We start from the raw sequence: 25,197 nt of genomic DNA on the forward strand, positions 1-25,197 counted from the left end.
TTTCCCTCTCTCTTTGCGCCTCCCACTTGTGCATGTGCACACACTCTCTCTCTTTCTAACATAAATAAGTCTTTTAAAAAAAAAAGATTCATCCCTATTGTTATGTGTTAGCATATGTCGTTTGTTTAGGCTGCTAATATCCCATTGTGTGAATAGTCTATGTATCTGACATGGTCCAGTTCTGGTCCACCTACATCTTGAAGGCACACCCCCTTTTTCTTAGGATAACTTGAGTGTGTCTTTCTTCTGCACAACTAAAACAGCCAGGCTCAAACAACCATGCTTCGATGTTGCTAGAGCAAAGTCACACTAATGCTGACGTAAGGGAAGCAGTGAGATTAATTCTTGGAAAGGTCGAAGACTGGTCACATCCATGAGAAAAGGCCTTCTGTCCCCATGATTTATCTGCAGAGTAAGGTTTGCACTGAGCAGTGATGGAAATTAAAGAGGCAGCTTTAGGACATCCACACTGACCCCAAATGGAAATCATTTAGCAGCATACAAATGGCAGAATTGTCATAAAAATCAAATGAGATAATGATGTGGGAACACTTTGTAAACCCCAAAGCCATTTTATAAATGTGTAGTTGTATTATTACTGCTATCATTATTCATCTGCATTATCTGGGCAAATTATATTCCCATCCCCCCCCATGTTAAAGTGGGTGTCTGTTTATAACGTGCCACAGCAGGACTGGATTTAAGGTAGGAAGAGTGAAGGAGGAAGATGTGAGTATTCATTCAATATTCTGCGTAATCCTTGGTCCCTGCAATGGATCTTCAAGGTAAGAATTATCTGTTTTACAGATGAGAAACCTGAGCTTGATGACATACCCAAAATCCTATAACAAACACAAACAGAGTTTGGATTCAAATCCAGGTCTGTCCAAATCCCAAGCCCTTTTTCTGTCTTGCCACACTTCCTGAAATCTGCCCATGCAGTCCTTATTCTTTCCTCATGCCCTGCCCTAACTTGGCAGGATGAAAACCTCCTCTTTATGATCTTTTCAGGGTGTTTTTTTCCCCCTCCTTGTCTAAAACTAGTGATGAAGTAACATGGAGTCTAAGTAAAAATATCTTTGGGAAGACTGGGAGTCTTCCCAGATTTAATCTGTGAATTTTAATCTGGGGACTGAGAGACCAGGGACGGCTATGCTAGGGTTGACTTGTCACTTGGGTTCCCATTTACAGTCGTCCTGTGTGGCCTGGAGGAGAGTATATTTCACCAGGGGCCCTAAGACCCATGTTCTGGTACAGGCAACACCTCTACCTGCTTTAGGGAGAACATCTACTCTGGCTGTAAAATGGAACTATTAATACCTGTCCTGCTACCCAGGGGTGTGGGGCTAAGATCAAATGAAGTAATATGTTGTGATCTGATATGATCAGATTAGGTCACAGATGCCATAAGAGTTTAAAAATGGCAAAGCACCCCCTCTTCTACACCGCCCCCCGCCCCCGCCCCAGCATTAATGTAAGCTGGTATTTCTTTTTATTGTTATCATTGCCTCTCAGCAGAGCCTTCTCCCAGGGAAAGCCCTATAGTAGCAGGAGCTCCTAATAACGACCCAGGTTTGAGAACAGCCAGAAGGCGAGCAACCCGAAGCCATTTAAAGCAAACCAGAGGAAGTCCAGTCTCTGACTATTTATTTTATGAAGTTAGCGGCTGGATATGTTAAGCAAATGTTTTCTTAATTGTGGCAGTACGAGAAAACAATGGGGCAAGGGCTGCCGGAGACCGGAGTATCAGGCCTCCACCCCCTCTAACCCCCCTCCCCCCAAATCTCTAGAGAATGACAGGAAAAAATTAAAGACAGGGCTTTTCTTTTCGTGGTCACATGTCTACGCTGCTGCTGTAATGAGAACCTGCACCAATTAGAAATGTTTCACCTCCTCCCCTCTGCCCCTCCCCGGGCACATTTCAGAGCAGCCGGGGTTGTGGACTCCTGGAGTTTGCCAAACACAGCAAACACTGCTGTGTGAGCGGCTGGAAGGGGCTCTTTCCACTCCCACCTCCCTCCCTCCTCCTCCGCTCCCTCCCTTCCACACTGTTTTCATTTACTAGGACTTCCTCCTCCGGGCGAGGGAGGGGGAGGAAAGACGCTGCTGGGCGCCTGGGGCGTGAGTGCGTGTGTGTGTGAGAGAGAGAGAGAGAGAGAGAGAGAGAGAGAAGTGAGTGGTGGAGGTAAAATGCTGTAATGGGAGGAAACCGAGCCGCTTCTGAGTGCCCGGGACTGCAGCGGCCGTTCTGATCGAAGTGGCACCTGAGCACACACTTCCCCGAGCAAGTGCGACCTGTACCTGCAGGTACGTGTGGCCGCCGGCCTGTCTGGGCAGTCTGGCTTGGGTGTGTGGTTAACGATAGAGTGAGGCAGCGGTCCAGGTCGGAGTCCCGGGGAGCTGGGAGTCCGGGGTGTGCGGGAGGCACCCGTGTGCGCTGAGGTCCCGCGGTGAGCCGGGTGGGATTGCCGGTCCCCGGGCGCCGGAGGGGTTGGACGCCCTGGCAGCGGCTGCTTCTCGAAAAGAGGACGGGTGCGGGTGTGAAGCCGAGGGCAGCCGTGGTGCTGCAGGTCATGCTTAAAGGCTCTGGCACTTGCCGGCCGCGCGTGGCGGGACAGGGGCGGCAGGTCCAGTGGGTGTGGAGTACGGCTCAGCCGTGGACGTTGGTGTCACGTGTACTCTGTCCATTGGTGCGTGGGCCCACTGTGTGCGTGTGGGGAACGTGACTGGCCCACAGCAGCAGGCACCTGGGCGCGCACAACAGCTTCGTTTGTGCGTGTACACTCACACTGAAGGTGTTCCACCGGCTGGGCCTTGAGGGGCATAGATGTGTGTGAGATGCCGGGTCCTTGCACCCTCGGGACCTGGCGCCTCCTCCCGGGGGCTCAGCGCGGCTCCGGGCCCGCCGCGGCGGTTCCCCGCCCGAGCGCGTCCTCACCCGCCCGGTAGGTGAGAGCCGCCGCCGGCCGTGCGGCGGGCGGGGGAGGGGAAACGCGCCTCTCCTCGTTGCACGAGGCCCCGCCCCCGCCTCCCTGCAGGCTCACCTGGCCTCTGCCGCCCACCTGCTCGGTGGGAGGGGCGTGTCCGGGGGCGTGGTCTGGCGGGCCAGGCGGAGCCCGGCAGTGCCCGGCTGAGGGCGGGCGGCGCCTCATTCCAGGGATTCCTCGCGCTTCCGCGCTCGCGTCCGCCGGCTCCCGGCTCGGCGCGCGCCGCCCGCGTGTGCGAGTGGGTGTGCGGAGGGGGAGTCGGTGCGGGAGCGCGGGCGCGAGCGCGCCTGTGCGTCGGCGCGCCCTCGGAGTGCGCCCCGCGCGCCCGGCGGTCCCGCCTCCACCCCGCGGCTGCCCCCCACGGGGCCCGGCCGGCTCAAGGCGGGCGAGCCCAGAGCCGCCCGGCGGTGAGTGCAGGAGGACTCGGCCCGCGAGGGCTGGCCTGCGGGGGAACTCCGGGTGGGCTGACTTGGGCAGGACTGAGGACGTCCTCCTAGAGGGAGGCGGCGGCTGGTTTTCGCGGGGCAATTCGAGGCTCCGGGTTGGAGCCGAAGCTCAGGGACTCTTAGAGGGAGGTCCGGCTGCTGGGGGATCCCGCGAGCAAGGCGTCCTGGGAGTGCGAGGCGCGGCGCTGGGAAGGGGCTCGGCGCGCCCTGTAGATGCTTGGTCCTGACCGGAGGCAAAGGAGGGCTGGGTGCAGGACTGAGGGAAGGGGCTGAGGATGGGCTGCTGGGACGGGTCTCTCTTTTCTCTTCCTATACTCCCTGACCCTCTCCAAAACAGAACGGCACACTCTTCCAGCACCGAGTGCAGGCCTCAACGAAACGCAAACGTCTTTTCCTTTTTTTTTTTTGCTTAAAGTCTCCTTTGATTCCTGACACTGAGGCATTGAAATGTCTTAGGTTAGGATGACAGTACTTGCTGGGGCTATTAACTTAGTTTCTTTGCTCTTTACTGGCATATAGTCATCTATTTAATGTTGGAGATTTAAAAAATCGGTTTCACTTTGATCATTGGTGCTGTATGTTTGCTGGTTGTATTTCCTTCTTTGTGGTTAATAAGAACCAGCAGCCCCGGGGCCACTTCTAGCTTTTATCGCAGCTAGTTGCTCCCTCTGTTTGAAAGGTACTATCTTCCAATTTGTAGATTTTGCTAATCTTTTTCTAAATCCAAGAATAAAGGCAAAGGCTTGCATTTGTTTCCTCTGAACTTTCAAAGACAAAACCAAGAAACGATACTTTTCTATTAGTATTTGAAGGTCCGTTTTGCATACCATTTTAGCATACCAAACTTTAACTCTTTCCTCTAGTCCACTAACTTGCAATGTTCATTGTTTCCTCCTTGCCGCGCATGACTGTGAGGAGTAGCGTGGGTAGTTGAAAGAGAGCTTAGGGGTACAGCCTTATGGGGTACGACTCGAACTTGGAACAAGTTGTTTATCGTCTCTAAATCTCAATGCTTTAATTTTAAATAATGCATTTAGAAATACTTTCCTTTAGAAGTTTGTTGTCTTATACTCAAGACACAATTTTGTGTTGGTTGATTGGTTGATTGTTTTTCTTCTGTGTGTTTCCTGTTGCATCTGGCTGAAAATCATCTCCCTCATGGTAGAAATGATGTAAACCCCTCAAATAGTTATTTGATTTTCGTGTACGTTTAATCCCAGGCTGATTTCCCCTGCCACTGTTTTTGTCACAGTTTGGGGCAGCTTGCTTTTGCTTTCCATTTGGAAGCTAATGCAAACTAATTTTTATGTTGACCAAACACAATACAATTAAGAAGGTAATTCTGCTATAAATAACCATGGACTACATTCCAAAACTGTGAATGTTGTAGTAAAAACAGCTCTGGCTTATTTCTGGAGATTTGATTTTAACTCCAATCTCTGTCACCTATTAAGTTTGTGACCAGAAGAAGTTACTTCTACTTATTCTTTGTATTTGATTTTCTTTCTGTGAGAGGGTAATAGTATTTGTTCCCAACATATCACAGAAGTTCAGGAATTGGACGGAATAATGTGCTTTGAAAGTAGTTTGTATTATGTTATTATAGAAGCCTTTAAAGATTTGAGAGAGCTTCTTAATGACAGTTGTTGCCCCTTCCCCCAACTGATTTAGTACTATGAGTTTACCTGAAGAGTTTAACCGTTCTTACAGACATAATCATTATGAAACCAAAACTTTCACTTTCAGATGTTCTGTTTGACAAGAGTGCTGTAAGGGGAAATTCCTTTTAACTGCTTATGGAGTCAGCCTTGTTGAGAACCTTTGGTGGTTGCCAAAACAAATCCCAAGGAAGATTTTACTTTGTGTCTTTTCTCAGCATCTTTCCTGGGTAGTTTTGCCATGCAGGTTCTAGTTTACCTTCCTGAAATACAAGTAAAGTAACTGTGACTTCATAAAATAATAAGAGTTGTAAATTCAGGAGGTAAAATTCACATACATTGGGGAAAATTTTAATGTAACTACAATTTCGACACTGTAGCAGTCTTAACACATATCAAGTCTGGTGTTTGGCCTGTGTTAGGTAAGCTCTTGCAGAACCTGGTGAGAGAAAATATTTGCGTGTTAAGTTTGTGCATAACTGAAGCTCATTTGTGATTGTTTTAGGGAGGCCATCTAAACTAAAGGTAATGAAGTCGATATGAGCCTAATAGGAGAGAAGAGGGAATGCTGCCAACAGTCTGTAGCCATTTAGATTCTGACCATGTTAAAACAACTACAGCAACAACAACTGCTTAGAAATTGGATTGCCACTGGGATGTCTCGGTGGCTCAGTCAGTTAAGAGTCTGCCTTTGGCTTGGGTGATGATCCCAGGGTCCTGGAATTGAATTCCGTATCGGGCTCCTTATGGGAAGCCTGCTTCTCCCACCACCTCTGTTCCCACTGCTTGTGCTTGCGCGCGCGCCCTTTCTCTCTCTCTCCCTGACAAATAAATAAGATCAAAAGTAAGAAGGAAGGAAAGAAAGAGAAAGAAAGAAAGAAAGAAAGAAGAGAAGGAAGAAAGAAATGGGCTGCCAAATATTGAGTATAAACTGTCAAGGTAAGAAAAGCAAGAGCATAAGTGGGAGGTGCTGAAACCAGAAAAATTCTTGCTACCCGGGACGCGTGTGACAGTTGCTTTGCAAAGGAGGAAAACCTTGTAAAATGCATTGTCTCATGCCTCAGGTCTGATAACCAGATACGGTGCCTCCTTGGATTTCTTACTTCATCTACTTACCACAATTTATTTGGAAGCCTGAAGCTGAACTTGCAAGACTTTCTCTGTCACTCTGCACATGCACTGAGTGGTGAAAAATATGAGTCTACCTAAGTGCACACTTCTCAGGCAAGGTCAGACAAGGCAAACTACTCTGACTTCTTGTTTCAGTTCTCACACTGTACTCCCTACCTGTGGTCTATTTAGTGCCATATTTTTCTCCTTTGGAGGCTTTTTGTTGGTTTTGGTGTTTACAGTGGCCCTCCCAGCATAGTGATCCCAGGAGCAAGGAGGCTGTGATGTGCCTTTTAGAAAAAATACATGGTGAAAATATGTGCATTAGATAAGCTTCATTCAGGCATGAATTATAGTGCTGTTGGCCATAAACGCAATGTGAATGAATCAGTAATAGATATCACATAAGGTGTCTTTAAACAGAAACACACCTAAAAACAAGATTTGTTGATCAGTTGACAAAAATGTAACCAGTGGCTCAAAGGAACCTAACCATGTGCTTCCCCTAGGAGCAGTGGCTCAGTGTTCAGTAATTCAGCGTTCTTGAAGACTTTAGAGAGCATGGCTGCGTGAAGTATGAGAATTGAGCATATATACTGATGCTGATAAGTAGAGTGCTTCCTAATGGTATAATGTGTCATGGGTTAGAAGGTTTTATCTAGGCTTTAATAGGCTGAGTTGAGATTTTGGAACAGTGGACAGTTAGACTTACATATTATGGGATGTATGCCACCTTAGACTTTGATGCAAATTCATGTCTCTCATTCTTGGGGGTAAAAGGTCCCTGAGAAGGATGTCTGGGTGGCTCAGTGTGTTGAAGATCTAACTCTTGATCTTAGCTTAGGTCTTGATCTCAGAGTTGTGAGTTTGAGCCCATTTTGGGCTCCACTAAACAAACAAACAAACAAAAAGAAACCCCAAAACAGACTGAGAGGAAGGGGGGCACCTTAGGACTTGTGAATAGGAAATTCCAAGTTTCCAAATAAAAGAAATGGCTGGAACAGGCATATCCAGAGTAAATTAAAAAACCCAGCCAGTTTCCTTTATTTCATATGTTGTGCTGTAGGCCAGCATATGAGCCACCCAGGTGCCCCAAGGATACTTCATTTTTATCTGACAACAGTGTCAAGAAATGGTGGGAATCGGTAGTCTGCTCAGAAATCCAGACTTGAATTTTATTTTATTTTTTACTTAGACACATGTTAGTGTGGGCCCGTACAGTTCCTGGGGGATCCTTTGGGGGAGATAAGTAGATTTCAGCCAGCAATGAGGATTTTTTACCAGCACCAGGCAGTCTCACATAAAAGGTCAGGAAATATGCTGTAACCTAAGTTTAGTTGTGTAACATTGGGCTTGCTATATACATGACTCTCAACTGGCACATGACTTAGCTTTCATACTGTCTGTGCAGGTGTAGAGCTGACACTGATACCAAACTGTATTATAGGACCGGAGGATTTAGTTTCTGCATGGTAGCACTGCTTGGCAGCTCCTGTTGCCAGGGTCATCAAGACGACTAAATATCATATCCTGGGGGAGGGGCGGTCAAGGGGGTCCATAGAGCCAAGCCTTGGGCCATTTTAGCATCGGAAAACCTGAAGTGGTTGAGTTGAGCATTGGTTCAGGAGTTTCCATCCAGAGTGGTACCCTTTACTCAGCCCCCGCTGTCTGGGATCTCAGTCTCTATTGAGACGATGGGAGGTGGAGACCAGAAGTAGGCATAGCCGAGTTGATGGCAGACACCTGAGCTTTCCTTGTTTCGCCATCTAACGAATCCCACTTTGGAGGACCAGAGATGGATGGCTGCCCAACCCGTAGACTACCTCCCGCAGAGCTTTCATAGGAGGGGCCTTATATCATTATGAAAGGGTATAAGACTGTCCCAGCTTGCCAGGTTTTATTAGTTTTCTACGATGGAAGGACTGCCATCAGCTGACTCTTATTCTGGGGCTTCTGTTTGAGATTGGTAGGCACCTAAAAGCCCAACTAGGGATTTTATACATATGTATTTTCAGTTCTCTGGAAATAAGCATAGAACGTTTAGGCATATTGTTCAGATTTAATACACTTGGCCTTGGAATAGATTTTCAGGAGTGGCTATGAGTAGAAGTGAGGAACCGGGTGTAAGTGGAAGCTGGCCAGGCCCTGACACGGTACTTGGTGGGGTGCTGTACATTAGGCAGTAGGGGTCAGTTACACATACCAGCCCTATGCCCAGGTGAGGAACATAGGCCTGGCAGAGGATCTGTCTGTTCATGCTTTCTTTGGCAGTATGACTTTTTCTTCTTCTTCTTTTTTTATTTTTTTAAAGGTTTATTTGTTTGTCAGAGAGCATGTGCCTGAACAGGGGGAGTGCAGGAAGAGGGAGAAGCAGGCTCCCCGCTGAGCAAGGAGCTCAACCCAGAGCCCTGTCCCAGGACCCTGGGATCATGACCTGAGCTGCAGGCAGCTGCAGACCAACTGAGCCACCCAGGCATCCCGACAGTATGACTCTTGGAAGAGTGTTTTGAGTAAGGGTTGGCCTCTCTTTAGTAGTGTGGTGTACAATTTACAGTTGTGAGAATACAAATAAGGAGCAGATTTGAAAATATCATTCACTGTTCCATAATAGTTATCCATGGGAGCTCAACAGCAGGTTCTCTTGAGCGTGACTAAGTGGAAACTGTCCTTCCTAATACTGAAGTCGTTTTCAGAGCCTGAAGCCTTGAGGGCTTCCCTTTAATTGCTCTGTAGCTGTGGAGCGGGTGGTGGCCAGGGTCACTAGTTCCACTCTCAGAACCCGCTGACTGCGAGCATTTTTCCACCTGGCTTGCTTACCATTCCTGAGACTCCATGCCTGTCTCTCCTCAAAGAAAGTAAAATACACCGTTTTCTCATTTGTAAGAGGGGAGGGTTGGTTTCCCTTTCCTCGCTTTAGAAACTGTGAAGTTATTGGTTGATGTATCTCAAGTTATAGGGGAGGTACACAGACTGGAAGTCTTGCCTTGGTTGATGATAGAAGGGGTTTCTTTTTGGGAAGGGAGGTATAGCTTAATAAAAAACTAAAAATAAATAACTGCTTTTCTCCAGAAGTCTTTATGAAAATCAGCTTAAGTGTAGTAAAAATAGCACGGATGGTGAGTCAGGGGACTTGGATTCTAGTCTTAGTTTTTTCAGGAAGTCACTTACGTTCTCGGCACTTGGGTTTTTCATCTGCAGAGGAATAGTAATAATCCTCTTTGGCCAACTTACGGCGAGAATCCAGTGAAATAATTTACGTGAGTGTGTTTTGGAAAAGCATGTGCTTTACAGCGTTATGTGGTGGCCGGAGTTTCGTTGTATCATGTAGTCCACAGGACAAGTTTGTGACTTAGGAAGTGAGCAACATTATTGCCAGTTTCTTTAGGTGAGGGACCTTGGGCCTGGAGAGGTTAAATGGCTGGCCCATACAATCAGGCTTAGGCTTGTAGAGCAAAGCCTAGAACAAAGTGGTGGTTGTTGACTGAACAAGTGAAAGTGTTAAAATCGGCCTCAAGTCCTGGCTCCATTGATTTAACAGATGGTAAAGTGTGAAAAAAAAAAAAAAAAGGATCGCACAAACGAGATATTTTCAGCAAGAACATAGAGGAATGGTTGAGAATTGGGTGTTAATGGGAAGAATGTGTGTTGCAAGAAGTTAGTGGGGCATCAGCTGGACACACTATGGAGAAGAAAACAGTGAGGAGGGTAATGCTCGTCTGTATGATGTGCCCAAAGTCATGCTTCCATGTGGCTGCCAGAACCTGGTGATGATTTGGTCTGAAATTTTATTTCAGTTGTCCTCCTCACTGAGATGGACAGCTGGCCAAATTGACCACAGTGTGATATATATTTCGTTTATGTTACTTCTGTAAGGTCTGGGTATAGTTTGTTTTGTTTTGTTTTGGATATAGTTTTAATAGAAATAGGAGATACACAATGAAAGCCTCTAAATTCTTGATGGCCAAAGGGCCATAATCCCCTGCTATGGTGTGAGGGTTCATATTCCTAAACTTGCCCTCCAGTTGTGCTTTATTAGCTGAGGCTGGTTTAGATTATCCCAGGAAGTGGCCCTGATTGCAGGGGATAGAGGGATGGAGCAGGACCAACAGGAGTTAGAGATCCTGATTAGCGTGCTTCTGGAAGCTGGAGGTGTCATCAGTATCTCAGGATAGTGATGTCTTCCTGTTTGTGTTTTTTGGCCAAGTGACAGTGTGGCAGGAACATCAGTTTGAATGTGCTTCTCCCCACTCCCACTGGTTTCCCGCCCTTGCTAGGGTGGTTGCTCCATGTTCTCCTACTCTTCCCCAAATTAATATGTAGTCAGGCCACTTCCTGGCAGAGCCACGGAGTGAGGCAGGCCTGGTGCTGTAGCTTTCACTTGGGAAATCTCCTTAGAACATTTCTGTAACATGTCTTGAAATTCTGTTCTCTTGCCTGGAAAAAAAAAAATCGAATATACCCTGTGATTCTATTTCCAAGATAGGTGCTTTTGTCCTCTTGTTGATCAAAAAGGGACAGTTCTTTGTGGAAGTCCAAAATAATGGCATTCAGATTTACAGCTGAGCTTTTCATTCGCACTGAATGTCCCTACATTTCAGTAGCTTTAGAACTGATCTGTTATTCTCTATTCTCCACCTTAAGCTTTTTATTAGTTTTGGCAATAAGGGAGCTTGCAGTAAAGCATATGGGCTGGCAGAGAAAATACAGACCATTGCTTACAAAATGAAACAAAATGTATGTTCTGTTTATGATGACTTATGGTCATATTTGTCAGTCATCCCCAGGAAAGGTAAATGGCTAGACTGGAAATGAGTTGCAAGAGGGTAGAAAACCTTCACAGGTGCACATGATGTCTTTTTCCAAAACCACTTTCTTTTCACTTGAATGATGTTATGTTTCAGGTGTGAGCATTTCAAGTGATTGCATTTTTGGTTACCATGATACTATAAAATGGAAACCATCATGGAAAGGAGAACAAAGGAGAACGTGCTACTGGGATATACTTGGCTTTATTTTCTGGATGCTGCGTAATCTTTGGCAAAAGGTAGTAGATGATTTATGGTTCATAAAGGATGTATAATAAACCAGGCGTCCCTCTCCCCTGTGTAAGACCATTCAGCCTTGCACTGAGAATAAAGTCTCAGTTTGTCATACCCCACCAGTCACTACTTTGCCCCACCTTGTGGGCACCTTGTGTTCCCTGAGCTGAGGTCATTCCCTCCAAATATCCAAGCCCAGCTTGGGTCTGTCTTGGGTGTTTTTCAAATGCTCTTTGTCTCCTTCCCACCTGCCTCCCTTTGCAAGACTAATTCCTCTACTTGAGGTCTCAACTTTCCTTCATCTCAGAGACGTCGCCGTGTAAAGTGGTGGTCAGCACCCTTTTTCAAAACATTTACCATCATCATTTGCAGTTTATTTAATATGTTTGCAAAAATTTTGATAAAGATTATTTTAATACATATAAAGCCCATTCACTTCTTTTTTTTTTTTTTTTTTTTATCTAGCCCATTCACTTCTTATAACACCCTGTGAAGGATAATAGGAATTCATATTCCCATTTTACAGACGAGGAAACAGACCCACAGAGGTAAAGTCATTTTCCAGGGACACGCAAATAGGAAGTGGCTGAGCCCAGTACAAACTCAGATGGTTTGGTGTCTAAAGATCATCTTCTTAAATAACCACTATGCTAACTTGTCTCTCAGTGTGGTGTGACCCTCCATCAAACACTGTAACCATTGTCTCCCTCCAACTCCCACAACTTTACTAACATGTTTTTTTATTTTTTAATTGCGTTGTGAATATTGTAGAGGTGTAAAACCCTTAAGGTTTTTTTTTTTTTTTTAATTTTCATAAGGTTTAAAATTTTTTTTTTAAAATTACTGTTTTCTTCCACCTGTATTTGCTTAGGTCTTTTGTGGCTAGATAGTTGCTGGCCTTCATCTCCCACCTGCATATATTGAACCAGCCCTATTGTCCTTCTCTCACACCTGGTTCCTGTTGAAGCCTCCTAACTGATCTGGTTCTACTGACCTCTCACTTCACTCTGTCATGTCAAACCATCTTCTCCAGAACTGCTAAACAAGGATCTCTCGTTAATATCAGATCACCAGCCTGCTCAGAGACTAAATAGTAGCTGCCTCTTGCCTACCATGTTCAGTGTAAACCTGTCCAGCTAGCCTTTGGCTTGTTCCTACAGCCACCCACATCGCGCTCACCCACACTTAACTTCTCCTTCTCTTAACCGGGACTCTCTGTTCTGACCAGAATGGTCTCAGTTTCCCTGTCTTGGGTTTTCATTCCTGTCTCTGCACCTTTCTTCAGGCTTTTGATCCAACATGACCGTACATGTAAGGATAAGACAGGGTCCTTGCGCCCAGGAGATACTCCGACACTGCGAGCCAGGTGAGTAAGAGAGGTCAGGGAGGAGCATGACAGCCTGAGGGAGAGAAATTAGGGAAGGGAGATCTTTGAAGTGGCTTTTTGAAGCACACACATGTCTGCTCGAAGCAAAGAGTAAATGTTCACAAGGTATACTCTTCAGCTGACTCTGATCTCTCTTTTATCAGACAATACACACTCTGGTCTTAAACTATATCTTGTCTTTTATTCTCTTTTAAATGTGTCTGTTCGTTACCCCATTCCTTTAAAAAAATTTGTCTGTTAATCTATTCCTTATACTTTAGGTTCGCCAATAAGATCATAACTCCTTGAAAGCAAAGATTGTATCTTCTGTTTCTCTTTTACTTGTCCCGAGTACTTCCCTGAACTCAGGATAATTGTGTAATAAAAATTGGTTGGTTTCATTAAGTAAGGCTGCAGCAGATGGCAGGTGCCTTGTAGGTGAACCTTAAACACCTAATCCCTTACCTGCCTGCTTTGAACGTTAAGTTGCTTGGAGGTTTGGATTTCATGGTATCTGAGTAAACTTAAATATGTAATGTCCTATGATGCTAGAATTCTGCATCTACTTCTTTGCGTATTTGATGTTTTTATGTTTTGGTATTTTGCTTCTGTGCGTAACACTTAGGTGTATAATTTTCATAACTTAAGGGATATGTTAACGTGTATCTGTTTGAGGTTAGCATTTTCACCAGGTGAGAGGAGAGTTAAGACTGTGTGATTGGGACGGGTGTGTCCTTCACAAGCTTGTCCTTCAGCTTCACCGGGAAATTAAGGAATTTGAGTCTAAATACTGTATTCTGGAGTAGAATGTTTATCAGCATTAACTTAATCAGAATAAAAGACTTTAAGTCCAATTCTTGCCTGAATAGGAAACTGACTTAGATGAAGAGAATATAACTGAGTTCTTGAGAGCTGAGCAAACCTTTTCCTGTCCTTCTGTTCAAACTATTTGCTTTCTTTACCTTTGAACAAGTTCAAAAGGCCTTACTCTCAAGAGATGATCTTTTCTATTTTACCAAGAAGATTAGGAATGTGAATGTCATTTTTTTTTCCCTTCTGATTTTATTCATGTTCCCTTGTCTCTGGAAAAAAAAAAAAAAGACATGAACTGTGGTTGATGACATTGCTGCCCTCACTGACAGCCGGCTTTGACTTTCCACTTACATCTTCCCCTGCCCCCCACTGCCCCATTTCTGGTATTGCGATTTATTTATTTTCCAACCCCCTTCACCTATCCCTTTCCCCCTCCCCGTGCAACCTCCAAACTATTTGCTGGCTCTGACTTTGTTTTCTCGGTTTCACATTGGAGCGACTCTCAAGTATTTGTCTTTGTCTGCTCATATTTCCAGACCTGTCAGTCTGTCTCCAGTGTTCTCCTGTCCCCACAGCTCCTGTAATGCTGCATAGCTGTATCTTTCCAATTGTTTACCTTGCCTTTGGCTTCCCGTTCCATAGAATGGGACTATGTGATGCTACCAGGATAATTTTCATTATCAACGGCCAATCTAGTTCTCTGCTCAGAGATTTCAGTGGCTCCTTAACGCACACAGGAACAAACCCAAGTCTCAGTCTGTCCACAGTGTGGCCCCAGTCAGAACTCCCATCCCTGTCTCTTACTTCCTGTCCTTGTTTTACTCTTTTTTTTTTTCTAGCCAATCAGGGCAACTTGTTCCTGAATAGATTCTTCTTTTGTTCTTCTTTGGAAGAATTTATATATCCATACTTCAGAGGCTCTTAGTTCTGTTTTCTCCACAAAGTCTTTCAGAATTCATTTGTATTTTTTTTCATCTTTATTTCCTTATTTCTATAGGGCTTTGTTTATATCACTGTTTTGGTACTTAACATGTCTTCCCTTAATCCATTATTTTCCTAAGTGTTCCCAGTAGGAACAGAGCAGTTTGAGCCATCAAAAGAAATGAAATCTTTTGCATCCACATTTGCAACAATGTGGATGGAATTAGAGGGTATTGTGCTGAGTGAATAAGTCTATCAGAGAAAGACAGTTACTATATGATTTCCCTGATATGAGGAATTTGAGAGGCAGGACGAGGGGTCGTATTGGGTAGGAAAGGAAAAAATGAAACAAGATGGAATTGGGAGGGAAACAAACCGTAAGAGACTCTTAATCTCACAAAACAAACTGAGGGTTGCTGGGGGGTGGTGGTAGGGATAGGATGGTTGGGTTATGGACATCGGGAAGTGTATGTGCTATGGTGAGTACTGCGAATTGTTTAAGAGTGATGATTCACAGACCTGTACCTCTGGGGCAAATAATACATTATATGTTAGTAAAAATAATGAAAAAAAAAAAAAAAGAATGGTGCAATTTAAGAGATTTCTTTCCTTTTCCTTTTCTTTCCCCTTTCCTTTCCTTTCTCTCCATGCCTGTGTTGAGACCATGAGGTTGAGAGTGACAGGCTCTACTGACTAAGGCAGCCAGGCACCCAAGGGATTTCATATGTAGAGAGCTACTATCCCTACTGCCTAAGCCTCATGCAGAAGGAAGGCATAGCAACATATTTGAAGCACAGGAAGGAAAATAAGGAGCTTAATTTGGTTTACTTCAGCATTTCCCAAACTTCTAAAAATTTTTTTTTCTTATACATTAGAACATATAGTGCAAAACACTTTGGAAGATACTTAAACTAGATTCTTGTAGGCCTGTTGTACAGATTGGAAACTCTTTGAAAATAACTACTGGCCTTTTATTATTTTCCTGCCTTAGCACCTTGTAGATAGTTAACGTTTATTAAATGAAGTTGCATTGCCGGGCAAGACTTAATGTTTCTTTGGAGACCTGAAATATGATATTAACAAAGCAAGCTGATCTGCCATGTCTTATAACTGACACATAGACAGTCAGTACTCAGTGCCTTTAAAAGGGTGTACTTAAGTTGCACTAATAGGGTGTGCCTATTTTCCCAATAATTGTGTGTGCCTGTGTTTGTGTGTTCATGTGTGTGTGTGCATGTGTACTTGTTTAAATAACCCAGAAAAGGAAAATTGGGCAAAGTGGCCTGATTTTCTAGGTTTTTCACCATCTTTGAATCTTTTGCAGTCTTTGCTTTTATATGTATGCTGTAATTTAAGAAAACAAAATTTAAAGTAAAATCTAGGCTTATTAAAAAACACAGCACTAGGTAAATTGGTGATGGGTTGTGGTGATAGGAAGTACCATACAAATATGGTATTTTATTTATTTTTTAAAGCATTTTATTTATTTTGGAGGGAGAGAGACAGAGTGAAAGGGAGAATCCCAAGTAGGCTCCACACCCAGCATGGAACCCAACATAGGGCTTGATCTCACAACCCTGAGGTCATGACCCAAGCTGAAACACAAGAGTCGGACGTTCAACCGACTGAGCTACCCAGGCGCCCCCATAACATGATATTTAAAAACCAAGATTCCTATTGGAATGGAAAATACCAGTTGCATTGGAATTCACAGACCTTTCATGAGTACATCGAATATATAGTGATACGGTCATGCAGAGTCTCCGCTAAGGAGGTGAATGAACAGAACTGTTCAGTCTTAGTAATTTTTGTTAAAACTAGTAAACCAACAACACACATCACCACAACAAAATCTCAGACTGGTAGTAATACTACATTCATAGAGCAGCTTTTGTTCTGAAGCTGTTTTTTACTAGGTATGTCTGTATGGGCATGTTATTATGCACACGCATAAAGGTTTATAAGCACAAATAACATGGGCATGAATATTCACAATATCCCTTTTAGCTCTAAAACCAACTGCTTCCTGGAATCAGCAAGGTTGAGCTTAGTAGACAGAGTGGAATTTAACCCTTTGCTCTAGCTGTGCCTGGACCAAATCCACTGAATTTCTTCAGACTGGGAAGAATTTCATCCTCTGACCCTTGATTTGCATGTGGTGGGGGAATGCTTCTAATTGTTAACTACCGCAATTCTAAATGAGTCGTTTGAATTCTCTTTAAGTTTTTTATTCTCTTTTTTACCTTCTAGGCTCCAACCAGGAATGGAGACACCATTGGATGTTTTGTCAAGGGCAGCATCTCTGGTGCACGCTGATGATGAGAAACGTAAGTCAGAAACTGTATTAAAGTGCTTTTTACCTGTAGCCTCTTGTCTCCTGCATTTTAATAGACTCATGTGTTTCTCCATGCAGTTCATTTTGGTTGTTTTCTTCAGGGATAACAGCTTAGTACCCTCATTTTTATTTTCAAATGCTAGAACATATAAGTTTTATAAATGTCATCTTTGGATGCTGGAGCTCTAAGGATTAACTCTAGGAATTTTTGGCCTTTCTGGCTTCCTGCCTCTTGAGTGGAGATAGTCCTTAAGTGTCTCTGGAAGTTTAGATAAATGTATGTTGCTTGACAGACTAGTTGACCAGGAGAGAATTAGAGATGGAAAAAAATCAAGATCATTCCTGTCATAGGAATATGCAATGCATATAATGGAAAACAGTCTTGAAAATTCCATTTGTATCAGTGAGAAAGAGCAAATATTGGGGAAAAATTCACTAATGTGGTGGAGGACAGACGAAAAGGAAAGAGAACTTGACATGGTCCTCCATGAGATAACACCACAATGCATTAAAGTGGTTTTCCTGCTCACCCTAAGTTATATTTATGTTATTTTTAAAAAATATTTTATTTATCTATTTGACAGAGATCACAAGTAGGCAGAGAAGCAGGCAGAGAGAGAGAGGAGGGAGCAGGCTTCCCGTGGAGCAGAGATCCCGATGTGGGGCTCGATCCCAGGACTCTGGGATCATGCCCTGAGCTAAAGGCAGAGGCTACCCACTGAGCCACCCAGGCATCCTGGTTAATTTGTTTTTAAACATTCTTGTTCAATGTTAAAATTGCTTCCTGAACAATATTTGTGAGAATGACCGGGAACAAAGTTAAGTGTTCTTTTCCTAAACAATAAAATGCTAATAACAAAAGAAATATCTGAGGTTGGGCTTTTATACATTATAAGTTCTTTTTTTTTTTTTTAAGATTTTATTTATTTATTTGACAGACAGAGATCACAAGTAGGCAGAGAGGCAGGCAGAGAGAGAGAGAGGAGGAAGCAGGCTCCCTGTTGAGCAGAGATCCCGATGTGGGACTCGATCCTGGGACCCTAAGATCATGACCTGAGCCGAAGGCAGCGGCTTAACCCACTGAGCCACCCAGGTGTCCCAATATACATTATAAGTTCTTAAAGATGAACTGCTTTTGAGCTTAGTGCATTATGAATTGGCAGGCTGAAAGGTGCTTGTCTTTAAAATGTAAGCTCTGCCTTTTCATGGGCTAAGACTTTTGGTTTTCTGAGCCTCGGTTTCCTCATTAGTAACATGAAATGGCAACGCTTTAGAAGGTATTTGTGAGGATTCAAGGAGGTATTGCATGGATGGTGCTTGTGTTAGCTCTCAGCTTCTGATGGGGACTGCCGCATTCTGTGCTCTCTTAGCACTTGGTTGGCTTCTGGTAGGATTTACTCTCATCTCTGTATTTGTCTGTGTGTCTGTATCCTCCCACCCTCTCTTACTACCAACACTCTGCAAAGTTATCTTTAGACTAGTGACTGGATGAGATAACAATTAGAGGTTTTTTTTTTTCTTTTCAACCTCTTCCATAATTTACATTTACTTAGCTTTTGATTGTTCTGAGGATATAACTACCCTTTGGTGTGGTATAATTATCCCTTGTAAGGAAATTGAAGCTCAGGGATGTTAAGTGTCATTCCCAAGGACACTGAGCTAAGGAGAGGCAGCTCAGGTTATAGGCTTTTATCTAACCCACAAAAACTCCTTTAAGCCTCTAAGATTGCAATACATGTTATTGACTTGAATAGCTAGTTACAAGCTTCATTAAGTATGAAAGTAGTTACTTTAGAAGTTTTTATACTTTATAAGACAGTATTTTATATTTGTTTTATAATGCCCACATTTAGTTAGGATTAGTAAAACAAGATGGTGTTTATACAAATAAAAAATAGAAGTAATGACCTCAGGACAGCCCTTTGTGTCTTGGGGGTAGAGAGTAAAAGTTTCTTCTTTTTTTGTGCTACTTTCTCAGGTTCAGCCTGGAACCCAGCTTCAGGGGCAGTGTGTTCAGGCTGGAGACCAATTCAGTGAGCAATGATTGGACAGACACTGCCTTTATGGAGCTGATGAACTTAACTCTTGCAGCTGTAAAATGTATAATAGGGGGAGACGGGGTATACTTGGTGATAAAAATAGAATGATAATTTCAAGGGCTAGAGGAATTCTAACTTACCTCCTGTGTTTAACACAGCAGTTAGTGATTTGCAGAGTCAGGATCTATGCATATGCAAGGCCAGAAAGAACACAGAGTAGAATTTATTCTGGAATATTCTTCTTTGGACTCTAATGATTCCAATTGGTTTAGGAATGGGCTGTCATGATTCTGGAATCCCTCTGAAATAATTTCAGTTTCTCAGGATCCTTTTTTATATTTATTTATTTATTTTAAAAAAGATTTTATTTATTTATTTGACAGAGAGAGAGAGAGAGATCACAAGTAGGCAGAGAGGCAGGCAGAGAGGGGGGGGAAGCAGGCTGCCTGCTGAGCAGAGAGCCAGACGCGGGGCTTGATCCCAGGACCCAGAGGTCATGACCTGAGCTGAAGGCAGAGGCTTAACCCACTGAGCCACCCAGGCGCCCCCCTTTTTTATATTTAAAGGAGAGGAAAAAAGTCCAAAGATGTCTGTAATCATTATTATTAACATGTAGACAACATTTTTAGAAACATTTTTCTTTACAGTGGTGGTGTGTGGATCACCACCCATGAGAGCACAGAGTTAAAAAACTAGGCATTTGTTGTATTTTTTGTTATCTAGTAATGGAAGTATGTGAAAACTTATGCAGGTTATAGGCAAAGTTGAGCATTAAGTTCAGAGTCCTCTAGTAGATTTCTTAAGACCTACTTGGTCTTGTTCAGCCTGAATCAGCTTTCTCTGCCCCAGATTAATTCTATTTTAGCTTTTGTTATAAATTGCTGTTACACTTAACATTCTCTTCAACACTTTAAGAAAGTCTTGTGTATGTAATCTGATTTAGGTGTCTTATTACAAACAGAAAAATGTCCTACTACTTGAGATCAGTTTCCCGACTCCTGTAGGTGACCTGAATGATTGTCTTCTCTTTGGCTCACAGAGAACTGAAAACTCAGGCATTTTTGAAGATGTTATTGTTTGAGCATTTGAAGAGAACAGTGGCTATTAGGACTCGAGTCTATAATACCTGATAGCCTTAAGGCTTCATTATGTCTGCTAGCAGAGAATAAAAGAAATATCTCAATGGTGGACTGTAGAGCTGAAGTCAATAGTGAAATGGTGGTTTTGTAGTAACACAATAGTCATTTATCTGGATGGCCTAGAAGGAGTACATTTACTTAAAATAATTATTCCACTGCTCATGAGACATTGATTTAATCAGCATCTAGGGTAATCCTGGAAGGTACTTATGAAAATACAACGTGAGATTGCCCGTTTTCCATGTGCTGGAGGAATCTTTCCTTTCAGTTGTGATTAATGCTGGTGCTGGGAAGACCCCAACCTTTTGCTAGGTCTGTTTTTTAGCAGTCAAAATTGAACAAAATTTGAGGACAGGACTTAAGACACTGAGGTTTATTAGTCTCCTGTTTTTCCTCAGCATCTGTTAGGGTGGCTTTCAAACATTTTTGCCAATGCACATAGTACAAAAACATTGTGACCCTTGTATTGATATATTGATATAAATGATACAAAAGCTTCATGCAACAAAGATTACCCTGATTTGCATGGTGAGATGCCTGTTTTGTTCTTTATATTTTACTTTATTTAAAGGAGAGTGGGGTCATGACTCATTAAATAGACTTTAGGATCCACTGATGAATTGGGGCCTGCACTTGAAAGAACATGATTCGGTTATATCTCTTTTGTTGGATAAGCTTGCTGCTGGCTCCTCCCTTAATGTACTGGGAAGACCTGACTAACACATGGGTCATGAAGATATCATGAGCACGTCTGAATACTCTGGTATTCAGACATGCTGGAATAGATTGGTGACTAGACAGGAGTGACATCATCAGATTCTCTTTCAAGAGTACTGGAGGACTTGGCACGCCACTTGTGAGCAAACGTGACTATTCCATTAGAGGCAGTTCCTCCCTCTTTCAGGCTCTGTTGTTTCCAAATTTTAGAGGAGAAAATGGTCATTCTCCTTTGCTTAAATTTATTTAGTTCCATCTTGTTCCCTGAAGTGTCCTCCTAGCTGAACCATGGCTGTGTTGAGATTGCCTAGTAGACCTTAATTGAGAGGACAGCCATCTGATCATCTGTAGCCTAATTTGATGGCTTTGATCATTGCATTAGTGATTTTTATTCTTCATAGCTTAAAACACCCAAGAGGGATACTGTGTATTTCCATTCATGACAGTGGCTTGTTGTGGCAGTGATTTCCAAAGCGAGGAGGAAGGGGTGTTTGTAAGCATTCTGAAAATGCCTTACCAGGTGATTCTGTTGTTGGATCCCTTCTCCCAGCTGAGTTAATGGTACTGTGATACTGAGTTAATGATACTGTGGGCAATTCTGGATCTGAATCTTGAAGAAGGAGGGGCTAGGTCCACCTAAGTGTGAGATGCTCTAAAATTCCTTGGCTATCATATGTTCTTCCACCAAATGCACCAGTGGTTTATATTTTGTCCCATTTCCTCTTTCTCGCTCTCTCATATATATGTGCATATATTTGTATAAATATGTGTATATATATATCGGCATATATATATATATATATATTTTTTTTTTTTTTTTCCTGAAACACTTGAGCAGGAGATATCATGCCTCTGTACTCCTAGGTACTTCAGTTATGTATTTCCTACACATGAGAACATTCTCTTGCATAATCACAATATGGTTATCCTTATTAAAATGTTACTTGAATATATATAAGCATAAAGCTAGGCATAAAATCTTTATGCATATAGCACTTTAGCAACTTTTAACCAGAATATGAATTTATAATTTAAATGCAGCCATAAAAGTTAGCCGTGATGTGGTGAATAGTAATCTGCTCCAGCTAAAGCCTGTTTCTCCAGTGTGGTCCTGCTTCCATGCTGGGTTTGATTCTTCAGTGTCAGGTGCCTGTACTGCAAAAGTGCCCTTTGACACAGGTTCTTCCCCGTGTTGATCTTTGCAGATTCTTCTAAAATACTCCATTGTACAGATGGTGGTGACATAAGTTGGCCTTCTTTTAGTGCCTGTTTGGATTTCATATTAGGCTTATTTCTATCCTTTTCTCATTAGGCCAGGAAGAAATGCAGAGTCCCTGAAATCATGTGCCAGTACCTGGTTGTACAGTAAATGTCTGATTTTTTTCCCCCAGATTTTCCTTTTTGGAAGTAAGCTCTGTGGCCCACATGGGGCTCAAACTCACTACCCGGAGAACAAGAGTCACATGCTCTCTTGACTGAGTGAGCCATTTGTTCCTGCTTATGTCAGATTTTTAAAGATTCTCATTAAAATAACAACACAAGCTAAAATTCCTCACAGACTTATGAGCTTTGTGGACTTCAGTTTAATCACTGTATTATCTCATTTAGTTCTCACAAAAACCCTATTCTGATTAGTTCCATTTTATAGATAAGGGAACTGAGGCTTATAGAGTTTAAATGATTTGGATACTGATTATAGTAATTTGTTATACTAATCAATAAGGATCCACAGCTGGTAGTGGCTGTGCTGAGATTTGAAGTCAGGCAGTGCGACTCTGAAGCCCACGCCCATAATTTCTCTGCTGTCTGCCTTCTCATTGAAGACTGGGTTGCTGAGTGAAGGCATAAAAGCATACACACACACACACACACACACACACACACACAACTTCTGTAAAGCCCACCTCCACTAATAAGTTAGCCAAGAGGTTTTTCTTTGGAAGATGTTTCCCAACCAGTGAAATAGCATTTGAGTATTAAGTAGCTGCAATCAGCCAAATGAGAGGAGGGGTGGTGGCTTGTTATTCAGGAGCCGCAGGGACTCTGCCATGTATGTCTATGGCTCAGATGCTCGCAGCCACAGAGCTCTTTCTATGGAGCCGCCTTTTCTGGTAAATCTCTCTCAGTTAAGATGCTCTGATGGGGATGGGTGGCCTCCCAGAAGAACAGATCCCTTATTGCCAAAGTAGTTCAAGTCGAGATGTGATAACCACTGTTCAGAGTCATTGTAAGAAAGACTTGGTTGGGGGGTGGGTGGCCACACTGGCTGACCTCAGGTCCTGTGAGTCTGTTAGATCCTAGACTTGCTCAAGGCCAGGATCCTGTTCCATACTGCTTTGTATTCCAAGCTTGTACCATTTCATACATATGGTTGGCATTTAATAAACATCTGTTGGTAATAAAGTAACCACTGTAGTGAAAGGCTCATCTCTAAGGAATTAATTTATTTTACACTAGCAAACACGACTCATTATAATTATCATTATTACTATTAATAATGTACAAATTGAAAGGAGTACTATATTCCACTTGATAGTAATTAATAGTTGGTGAAACATTTTCATTTGATGGTTGTAACAGGAACTTTTCTAGTAGGCTGGGTGGGAGATGTCAGAGAAAAAAAATTAAGCCTGAAAAAATTGGATGCCTAAATCAAGATTAAAGTGTTAAAAAAAAAAAAAATTGTGACCCTTCTCTCAATGCCTTCATGTGTAGTCATGCTGTGATTGCCAAAGACGTGTCCTCTGTTCCTGAGGAGTGCAGCGGACTCCAGGGGAAGGAGGCACGAGGTCTTGGGGGAGCTTGCCTCCTTCTCTGACTCCATGTTCCCAAGCCTCTTTTGGATTTTTGAAATTAAGGACTGTTTTTACTGCCCTTTCTAAAGGTTGGAGTCATTAATAATATGCTTTGTGCTTTCAGTTATTTCCCCTTTTGTGAACAGTGGCATTGAAAATGTCATCTCCTAGAAGTTTATTTTACTTTAAAAAAAAGTCCATGAAGCGTAAGTAAGGTGGGAGAGTATTTCTGTGCTAACTTAAGACACTCTAGGTGTGGTCAGCTGCTTTAATCAAAGTTTGCCTCCCAGGGTAAGCACCTGGCATATAATCAGAAGGGCTCCCCTCCAGAGACAGCTACTACAAATGTCTCTGCTATTTTTGTACTTTTATATCAGCTCAAATTAGCATAATAAATGTTAGAAATGGATCTCCACTGGTGAAAATAATGGCTTGTTAATTAGCATAATGGATGTTGGAAATAGATTCTTCTCCCAAATAGCTCTTCAGCCATTTGAGGGTGATTTATTATGTTTCCTTTAAACCAATATTTCTCAGTCTTTAGAAATCCATGCTTTCCTTTAATACACATAATAATGTAATGAGCTACTTTAATGTCGTTTGGAATTCAGTTTTAAATGTCAGAGTCAAGAATCCTTGGATGAAGTACTTATTTTTTTCATTTGATACCCATCTTCAGTGTCCCAGCATGCTCCTTCTTTTCCCTCCCTGCCTCTTGAAAATCACTACCTGCGCCCCCCCTGCGCTCCCCTGCGCCCTCCTCCCCCCTCCCCCTGCCCTCCCAGCACCCGCAACCCTTCTCTGTTGCATAGGCCTCTGAACTCACCGTTGGGAGTCACTATCTCCTTTGCCACCTCTTGCTCCTTCATGTCCCTCCCGTAATAGGTACATTCAGAGTAAACAATGATTTTTGTGTGTGGTCTGGGGATTGTATCCCCGGTACTGCCACCAGCTTTGATCTGGAGTTCTTTGGGACAGAGGGACAAAGGAAGTAGGAGGGCAGACTGGTGCCTAGGGTGGGAAGTGGCCACGCGTCAGACTGTAGAGAGCAAAGATCTGGAGTTCTTTGGGACAGAGGGACAAAGGAAGTAGGAGGGCAGACTGGTGCCTAGGGTGGGAAGTGGCCACGCGTCAGACTGTAGAGAGCAGGGGAATCCTGCAGAACACAGGGCTCTTTGCCCTCTTTCAGGAGGCAGCCACAACCCAGCTCCAGTCATTCTCTTGTCAGAGCCAGCTCATGGGGAGGTGGCTGTCTCAGCTCAGGACAACATGCTGGGAACTTGCAGTCAGCCTCCGTCGGCACATAGGCTTCTTTGGTCTTCCCTCTCAGCGGAGCCAGTTAACATTTACCAGCGGGCACGGGCTCCCTGTGACTCCTTTTACATGGGAATATGGGGCTGGATTTGCCAAATTTTCTGATTCTTAAAGACAGACTGAATCCTAGATTTTTATGTAAAATGCCATGTGAGCTAAACAATCATTTCTCTGCCAAGATCAGACCTGTTAAGTGTTACTCTAGTATGTGCTTTGTGGTCTAGTTTCAATACTTTTATTAACATAACCTAAAATCATAGTAGATTAAAAAAAAAGCAATCTGCATCATTCACTGTAGTTGTGAATTACTATAGCAATTCTTTACGAACTGAAAACATTGACCCACCTCCTAGTATCTCTCATTAGTTTAATATGGAAGCTAATTTGGATATGTGTGTATTTTTTCTTTGAATTCAGATTTTCTGTTAAAAGATGGAGGCCACATCTTTGCTTCACCTTGTTTGTTTCTTTAAGATTTATGTTTCAGGCTTACAAAATACTTATTGACTAGATATGGG

The 25,197-nt window shown here is 43.1% G+C and overlaps 1 protein-coding gene across 4 annotated transcripts in view; it reads left to right on the plus strand.

The window, feature by feature from the left end:
- Nucleotides 1-1,691: 1,691 nt before the first annotated feature.
- The window catches only part of VGLL4 (vestigial like family member 4), a 154,097-nt gene continuing 130,591 nt past the window's right edge, over nt 1,692-25,197 (plus strand). Inside the window, exons 1-2 of one of the 4 annotated variants that reach the window (XM_082749551.1) lie at nt 1,692-2,307; nt 16,591-16,667. In XM_082749551.1, coding sequence (XP_082605677.1) covers nt 16,604-16,667 — 64 coding nt within the window. In that variant the 5' untranslated portion in view covers nt 1,692-2,307; nt 16,591-16,603. Of the gene's footprint in view, nt 2,308-3,112; nt 3,395-3,833; nt 6,031-11,107; nt 11,246-16,590; nt 16,668-25,197 lie in introns of those variants that run through there. The other 3 variants (XM_082749552.1, XM_082749553.1, XM_082749554.1) reach the window with 3 other exon arrangements.

Source organism: Mustela nivalis (genome assembly GCF_964662115.1).
Source record: "Mustela nivalis genome assembly, chromosome: 1".
In the NCBI taxonomy this organism is placed as follows: Eukaryota; Metazoa; Chordata; class Mammalia; order Carnivora; family Mustelidae; genus Mustela; species Mustela nivalis.